The 8,623-nt window shown below is 53.1% G+C and overlaps 3 protein-coding genes across 3 annotated transcripts in view; 1 reads left to right on the top strand and 2 right to left on the bottom strand.

Annotated features, from left to right (window-relative positions):
• Positions 1-657: 657 nt before the first annotated feature.
• On the bottom strand, positions 658-933 carry c12h2orf88 (chromosome 12 C2orf88 homolog). Its single transcript, XM_068746784.1, has one exon. It carries the CDS (start codon positions 931-933, stop codon positions 658-660), a length of 276 nt encoding a protein of 91 aa, XP_068602885.1.
• Positions 934-3,215: 2,282 nt separating this feature from the next.
• On the top strand, positions 3,216-5,626 carry mstnb (myostatin b). The gene is given in 7 exon segments (XM_068745970.1): positions 3,216-3,591; positions 3,880-4,250; positions 4,755-4,811; positions 4,813-4,920; positions 4,922-5,174; positions 5,405-5,473; positions 5,574-5,626. Coding segments are annotated over 7 exon segments (1,287 nt in total).
• A 2,477-nt stretch (positions 5,627-8,103) lies between these two features.
• Positions 8,104-8,623, bottom strand: part of pms1 (PMS1 homolog 1, mismatch repair system component) — a 4,523-nt gene continuing 4,003 nt past the window's right edge. Inside the window, exon 7 of the mRNA XM_068745972.1 lies at positions 8,104-8,133. Coding sequence (XP_068602073.1) covers positions 8,104-8,133 — 30 coding nt within the window. The remainder of the gene's footprint in view (positions 8,134-8,623) is intronic.

Consider the following 8,623-nt stretch of genomic DNA (forward strand, 5'->3'; position numbering starts at 1 on the left):
CTCCGGGCTTCTCGCCTATCGCAGGGAAGCTCCAGAAGGTTTTCGCTGTTACGTACGTGGGCCGAAACGCCGCGGCTTCCAGGTCTGCACGTTGGCAGGAGTCGGAGTCGGAGTCGTACGACGGCGACCGCTCTGGAGAAAATCCTTTTTTGTAAAGTGTGTCAATCCGTCCCGCTGGCCCGGTTCGGTGTCCCCACGTGATCCGGGTCCTTCTGTCCAACAAGTTCCCGAGACCAGGCTTGTGAGTGCAGAACATCCTGCGGTGCAGAAGTGCATTGTGGGCGCGTGGATTCCGGGACGGCGGACTAATGGCAGGGAAGTAAACGCCCCTCGTGCCACAGAATCTCCAGGGAGGCCATTAGAGGAAGGAGGACTTCAGGATGTGGAGCCTTTTGTCTGAGAACAGCTGCGTGTGTTTCTGACCTGATGACACTGATTAAAACCACGACCCCCCCCCGACCCGGCCCCCCCCAATGAAGGGATCTATGAATAACATCCTCAATAGTGACAGATGGAATATAAAATATAATCCAAACCGGGTCGAGACTGTTTTACCGGCAGCTTGTCCGGATTCATCCACGAGCGAAGGTAGAAATAGACCCCCCCCAGCGAGGAGGTCAAGGTGGCATGTTGCCGTGGCGCCCCCCCCCCCCCCCGTCACGGCAGGTCGCATTCGATGTAAGGGATGTCGCAGTAGCGGCGGTCGACCTCCACCCACTGCTGCACGGCCCGCCCCACGATCTCCTCCGACAGCCTCTGGGCGTAGTCCAGCAGCGCCGGGTCGACCCGGGGGCCGCTCGCCGGCGACCCCGTCTCCGACCGCACCAAGTAGGCCCCCCCCCGCCTCCACCGCTTGGCTCCGCCTTCCCCTTTCTCCGTGGAGTTGGCGTTTCTGGCCGCAGATTGGCTCTTCTTGGACTTGACGCACCCCATCCTCCGGAGGACGGAGCGTTGACTGGCGGCGGGAAGGCGTCTCAGATTTCATGCGTTTTTACTCGGATCCCGGATCCCTCCGGTCTCCCGGTCCCGGTCCCGGTCCCAGTCCCAGTCCCAGTCCCAGTCCCTATCGGGAGTGACGCTCGGAGGTGAGTCGAAGCAGCGGCCGGCTAGGAGGCCCTTCCCCGAGTCCTGCTCCCTCCCTGGATCCGACTCGCCTCTTCCTCAGCTGCTGAGAGGAAAGAGACAAAAGAGGACAATTTTAGTGATTTATGTCCCCCCCCCCCATCAGCTGGAGCCAACGAGGACAGGATAGTGGACGCCTTTACAGCGGCGACTCCGGCGTCTGTCTGGAGGTCACGGTTTGACCTCTGCATGTTTCAACCCTCCTCCTCTTCCTCAGTGTGTTCTGACTCACTTCTTCAGCCTGTTTTGTGTCGCCTGGCTGGAGGACGTCTGTCTCCAGATCCCCCCCCCCCCCCCCATCTGCCCCCCCCTGAGCCCGATTCACCGTGACGGCTTCTTTTCTCGGTCTAAACGTGTTGCTTCATTCACAAAAGCTGCTGAACGCGCGAGGGGGGGGGGGGGGGGGGGGGCATTTTAGAGCAAGCGTCAGACGCATCGGATGCGTTAATGAGATTAAATGAATCCGAACGTGCGCAGAAGAGCGTTTCTTAGGCGTCACGCGGGATTTGGATTAAATCGGTTTATTCCGCCGCTTTGAGCTTCAAAGGAAATATTTCGTGCGCGAAACGCGATCCGGTGGAGCTGTGTGTGTGTGTGTGTGTGTGTGTGTGTGCACGTACTTTTGACAGAGTGCGCTGACCGCGTCGGGTTTCTCTCCATTCCCCCAAATAATCCAGCAGAATCGTTGAAGTCAAACAATAATCCGAGCATCATCTGGCGTCGCGCCGGTTCTTCCGCGCTCTCCGCGTCTCTTCCAGCAGCATCCGGGCGGTTTCAACTTTACACTCGATCCAAAAAAAAAAAAAAAAGATCTCCCAAGTTTGTGCCGCTGCCCGCTGATTGGGTCACAGCGCGCCAGGTGTCTCCGTAATCTCCGAGGAAGAGGAGGAGGAATAAGAGAAACCCACCCCGCTGCTGGAGGAGGACGCGGCCAGGCGGTCAGGTCGCCCCGACTGAAGCTCCTCAGCCTCGGCAGGGAGGGAAGCAGCGTCTGGGGTGGATCCGCGATGATTCCCGAGCTGCAGGCGGTGCTCGGACCCGGGAGGGGGAGAGAGAGAGTCCGGGCACCGCGCAGTCTGTAAGGGCTGGTGAAACACCGCCACCTGGTGGTCGGATTTATACTCCTCCGCAAGTACAGTTCAAAGTACAGCATTCGGCATTGGTATTTTGTGTCGTGAAAAAATAAAGAATTAATCAGAATTACGGAGGAGAATCAAAACTTTTTCTTCAGCGCTTCACGTGAAACGTCATCAAAGGCTTAGTTGTTGTTGTTTTTTATTTCTTTTGATGACCCAGAGTCATTTGTATGTTCTTATCATTGTCTTCAGCTGAAGTTGTGATGTTGTTAATTAACACTTTTCCTCTTCGGTAACAAACTTCGAGGCGTTCACGTGATCGTCCAGGATGCGTTTACTGGCTGCGGTAAAAAGCTGCGGTGAACCTGCCACACGATGGCGCCATCCTTTCACGCGCTGCGGCCAGTTTCCCAAATCTGAAGAGAATATTTCTGTTGACGGATTTCTTGATTTTTATTCTTGGGTGTGTTTCCAGTTTTGTTTGCATGATTTAGACGTTAAACCTGCTTTAAGAACATGCTTAAAATAAAATAAAAAGTCATTCTTTAACCTAATTCATTTCATTTGTTATTCATTTCATTTATTTATTTTTGACACTTTTGCTTTCCTTCATCTCGTGGAATAAATACGTTTAATTCGGGTAACAAAACATCAGCGCGTAAAGCTGAGTCCGTCCGGCGCGCGCCGCTGCGCTCTTTGCGCAGTCACGGTAAGAAAAGGGAAGTTATCCATCTGTGGACGCGCTCAGCACATGCTCACATTCTCCTTCCCTCTATGGTTTGACAACAAAAAAAAAAAAACCTGTCATGTCAGTCGGTTAAAATTCATTGTTGCCTGTCCAGCCAATCATAGTTTTTGACGACACAAAAGAGGCTAAATTTGGAGTATAAAAAGGTGCGCGCTAATAATGATGTCTATCAGTGTGGGACTTTAATCCAAACCCAGTCCAGTTGCGCGTCAGATCCAGCGTCCACCAGGGGATCTTTATTAAACCAAACCTTCACACTTTAAGAGACAATGTCTCAGATTGTGTTCCATCTCTGCGTGCTGATTGCTTTGGGTCCAGTGGTTTTGAGTGACCAAGAAACGCGCATGCAGCAGCCCTCCGGCTCCAGCCCGGAGGACGCGGAGCAGTGCGCCACCTGTGACGTCCGGCAGCAAATCAAATCCATGCGATTAAACGCCATCAAATCTCAGATTCTGAGCAAACTGCGCATGAAAGAAGCTCCAAACATCAGCCGCGACGCGGTGAAGCAGCTTCTCCCCAAAGCGCCGCCGCTGCAGCAGCTCCTGGACCAGTACGACATGCTGGGAGACGACAACCGGGACGCGGTTATGGAGCAGGACGACGAGCACGCCGTCACGGAGACGATCATGATGATGGCCGGAGAACGTGAGTTTTTATTTGTCTTTATTTGCGCGATGGAAAAGACGCGCTGCAGTTGTCTCCAAAATAGTTTTACTCACGGGGAACATACGGCATGACGCGTGAGTGGTTTGTGATAAATAAGGTGGAATAAATCATTATATTTATTGCCCGTGACAGAGTGCGCGTGGCCGTTGCGCACGCTGTTCATAAGAGTTTCTTGGCTGCGTAAAAGTGTTTCCGTCATTTTATTTCTGTCTCTATATTTAAATCGGACACGGAAAACATTTCCTCTTCTCCTCCTCCTCTCTCCAGCCGAGCCCATCGTCCAAATGGATGGAGAACCAAAGTGCTGCTTTTTCTCCTTCGCGCAAAAGTTCCAAGTCAGCCGCATCGTCCGCGCGCAGCTCTGGGTGCATCTGCGCGCGTCGGCCGAGGCGACCACCGTGTTTCTGCAGATCTCCCGCCTGATGCCGGTCACGGACGGAGCCAGGCGCGTCCGGATCCGCTCCCTGAAGCTCGACGCGAAGCCTCGGGTCAGCTCGTGGCAGAGCATCGACGTCAAGCAGGTGCTGAGCGTGTGGCTGCGGCAGCCGGAGGGCAACTGGGGCATCGAGATCAACGCGTTCGACTCCAGGGGCAGAGACCTGGCCGTGACCTCCTCACGGCCCGGGGAAACTGGACTGGTGAGCCGAGCGTGATCCGTTTTTTGTTTAATTATTATTATTAATAAAACAAAGTATATATATATATATATTTTTATATATATAAATCTTGTTTCAAACTAATTGTGGCCCGGTGCTGACTTTTTAACTTTCAGTGCGCTGCAGAGGCTTTGCAGAGTCAGCAGGGAAACATTCCAGCATTTTCACTGCTGGGGGGGGGGAGGGGGGGGGGTCAAGATTTTAAGATTAATTAATCAACACAGACTCCATGTAGGCGCACACTTGGGTCTGGGTAAAAGCCCAGTACACGATGACCTCAAATAGTATTACATAAAAGTCCACCTGCCCCACATTCCTTAAAGTATTCTGTGGAAATCAAAGTAATTGCTCGCACACACACACACACACACGTGCGCGCGCACACACGCAGCTGCTAACGATGACAAAGACTTATAGTAAAGCTAAAAATACCGACGCCTCGGATCGACCACGCCCCTCCTTTTCACGCACGCCCTGTCTCTGCAGCGACCCTTCCTGGAGGTGAAGGTCTCCGAGGGCCCCAAGCGTCCCCGGAGAGACTCGGGGCCTGGACTGTGACGAGTCCTCCCTGGAGTCCCGCTGCTGCCGCTACCCGCTCACCGTGGACTTCGAGGACTTCGGCTGGGACTGGATTATCGCGCCGAAGCGCTACACAGGCCAACTATTGCTCCGGGGAGTGTGAGTACATGCACCTGCAGAAGTACCCGCACACACACCTGGTGAACAAGGCCAACCCCAGAGGGACCGCGGGCCCCTGCTGCACCCCCACCAAGATGTCGCCCATCAACATGCTCTACTTTAACCGAGAGGAGCAGATCATCTACGGCAAGATCCCCTCCATGGTGGTGGATCGCTGCGGATGCTTTGAGCTCGGAGGGGAGGACGGAGGACGGAGGGGGGGGTTCGGTCTGTCCCCCCCCCACCGGTTTCAGACATTTTGACACAACCAATCCACCAGTCCCAGCGCTTCTCTGCAGCAGCACGGTGCAGTAGAACCAGAGACCACGGGCAGCCCGGCCTTTCCACGAAAAGCATCGCTTACTGTCTCAGATCTAGGTCTCAGGTCTCAGATCTCGGTCTCAGGTCTCAGATCTAGGTCTCAGGTCTCAGATCTCGGTCTCAGGTCTCCGATCTAGGTCTCAGGTCTCAGATCTATAGGTCTCAGGTCTCCGATCTAGGTCTCAGGTCTCAGATCTCGGTCTCAGGTCTCAGATCTAGGTCTCAGGTCTCAGATCTAGGTCTCAGGTCTCAGATCTAGGTCTCAGGTCTCAGATCTAGGTGTCAGGTCTCAGATCTCGGTCTCAGGTCTCAGATCTAGGTCTCAGGTCTCAGATCTAGGTCTCAGGTCTCAGATCTAGACGCTCGACCTTCGATGGACGCAGAAACACACACAGACACACATTTTGGACAGAATACAACAGTCCTCCACGTCTTTCTTTGTGCTCGGTCCATTTAACGTGCCAATAGACCCTGCTGTCCCGCACGCCGCCTGCTCCGCCCCACCTGTAGCACACCTTACACAAGCTGTCACACTCTTTGCTAAGCTACGTGTTAGCGATAATCATTTGTCCAGGTAAGATAAGGTTTAAGAGCGAAACCAGGAATCCTCGTGGACCTTTTTTTGAAAGGGGGCTTTTGGAGAAACAAAATTAGAGCAAAAACACCTGGGGGGGTGGGGGGGGGGGGGGGGTTAAACACTCCCCTGCAAAAATGTTCCAGCACCACTTTAGGGTAGGTCGATGGGGGGGGGGGGGGGGGGGTCTCACAACCCGGCCCGACCGGCCCAGACCCACTTGAAACTGTTCTGATTGTAATAAAACCACAGATTGCACTACGGCACACCAAGAGAACGCATTGGTTGCTACAAACGTTGTACAAAGTGATTTTGATATGTTGGCTCCTTTGTATTGTGTACATACGCCATTGTTTCCAGAGTTGCCTTTTCTGAACCACCGTCGGTAAATGTATAAAAAAGAAAAACCACAATGTAGTGAGATAAAAGATATATTCAGCAACTCTTCTTGTTTCAACAAATAAAGTTTCTAGCTCGTTTGTGTACTTCTGTTTCTTGTGTAGTTTTATGCCTTGTATTCAGTGGATCTCACCAGGGGCGTATCCAAAAAAAGGGGGCGGGGCCCCGGCCACTCCTCTAATCTGATTGGTCGTGACGTTATCTTAAAATATGATTGGCAGTCTTCCCTATAGTCGGGACCTTCATTCGATCCAGCTGTTTGATGAGTATATTTGAATGTGTTTTATTTTCCATGGATTTGTTTGTTATTTTTTGGGGAAAAGCTTCTGATAATTCATCTCATGCTTAAAAAAAAAGATTTAAAGAGGGAAATGTTTAAAACTGTACGACGTTGTAGTATAAATAATTGCCCCACTTTGGCCACCCCCAGTCCAGAAAGTCTCGTTAGTGCCCCCTGCATTGGCCGGGAGGATCGAACGCACAAATACGCAGCAGTAATTCCTCATTTTGACGCACGCCGCGCGTGCACGCAGACGTCCAACCTTCACCGTAACACGTTTTATTCCTTCTGCACCATCCTGACTCAGAGACGTCGTCGCTATAAATCCCGCAGCCGTTGCGCGTTGCGCATTGCGCGCACTTTCCCAGTGTACCCGGTTTGATCTGCCCTTTTTTCTAATGAGAGGATGTGAACTCCGGTGCGCTCCGACAGCGCGACCCGCCCGCCCGACGGCCTCATTCAGGCTTGACTTCCGGCCGGTAGAGGGAGAATCGCCCCCCCCCCCCCCGAGGGCCACTTCCTTTCCTGCTGGGAGCTGGAGAGCCGCCACGGAGATCAGCCGCACGGAGCCCACCGGAGGATCCGCAGCGCTTCTCCTCTCCTCCCGTCTGACCGCGAGTCGAACGCACGCGCGCGAGTCGAACGCACGCGCGCTATCAGATTCCATCTGATTGCATTCACGTCACTGCCGATGCACTAATAAAAAATATCACTTCCAGATCTTCTGTGAACCCGCAATGTTGCGTGGTTTCACATTTAAGTGCGCTTTGCGCGCCCCCGGTGCGCGTTCGGAGGCGTTTCTGTGACAGCATGCATGAAAGTAAGCTGGGAGGAATAAACACAATCGCGATGAACCAATCAGCGTTGTTCTTTCCGGTTTCACGGTGAACAGCCGGTCTGATCCTGACGTTGACCTTGCGCGTGCGCGTCGCCTCGTCCATGCGGTCGAAGCCGAGCTTGCAGGGAAGCGTCTCGAAGAAGCATCACATCTGTCAAGCGTCGGACCCTGGAGGACAATGTCCGCCAGAGACATTCCACCTCTGACAGGTGAGGAAGGAGAAGTCCCGAGCAGCTGGAGACCCCGTTACCGGACGCTAGTCCCGTGACAGAATCATTTCCTCCACGCATGGGTGAGATATAGATTCTAACGGGGGGGGGGGGGGGGGGGGGGGTCATGTGGAAATTACGCAGTAACTAATTACAAATGTAATGGATTACAACGTTTAATATTCTCCTCTGAGACGTAACGGAGTAGAAACACTGGCTTTATCTCAGCCACCAGTGGTCGGTTGGGTAGTTAGTTAGTTAGTTAGTTAGTTAGTTAGTTAACCTTTTAATGATCCTGCAAACCCTCCAGAGACCAAAGCCGTGATTGTTTTCCACTCTGGTCTGTCCCCAACGTCCTTCAACAGCAGCCGTAGACTTCCATCCTGCACGTCTCGGACGGACGATGGGGGGGGGGTGCCCTGTCCTGCAGGGTCATGGGGGAGAGAAAGCTGCATCCGAAAAACATCTGCGGCTAACAGATGTTTGACCCGTACCGTCTGGAGAAGCGCTCCGGGCCCGCGAGCCAACGACACGGTTCAGGAGTGATGACAGATCGGGATGTAAACCTACGATGTGGGGGCAACACATCGACGGCAGGAGATCAGCCCGAACCGTGTTCTGAGGCGAAACCGCTTCGACCTGCTGCAGAACACCTCTATGAACGCGGACTCGTTCACCTGTCCGTCCACGTCGAGAGGGGCGAGTAGCCGTAACGCGTATTCTTTTAAAACGGAGACCATTTTAATTTCTAGACGTTCTTCTGTAATTTCTACAGAAGAATCACGAAAACCAAAAAAACAAATAGACTCAACTGGACTTGATCGAAGGCGTTTCACCTTCATCCAAGAGTCTTCTTCAGCTCTGAGGGACTGGTAGCGAGTTTAGATACTCGTACTCTTGTTGCAGAAAACAAAGAAGGGACCGAAACCACCAAGGCAATCCGACTCCCCCAGGAGAGTTAGCATTTCCTTTATGAATGCTAAAAGGCTCCCGGGCAGTCGTGAAAAATGAGGGACAAACCCGCGCCCCGCTGGACCCGGCAGAGGACGGTCGCCT

This window comes from Brachionichthys hirsutus, chromosome 12 (assembly GCF_040956055.1).
Source record: "Brachionichthys hirsutus isolate HB-005 chromosome 12, CSIRO-AGI_Bhir_v1, whole genome shotgun sequence".
In the NCBI taxonomy this organism is placed as follows: Eukaryota; Metazoa; Chordata; class Actinopteri; order Lophiiformes; family Brachionichthyidae; genus Brachionichthys; species Brachionichthys hirsutus.

Excerpts from the sequence above, each read along its gene's own strand:
- c12h2orf88 (XM_068746784.1), bottom strand. The coding sequence starts at position 933 with ATGGGGTGCGTCAAGTCCAAGAAGAGCCAATCTGCGGCCAGAAACGCC.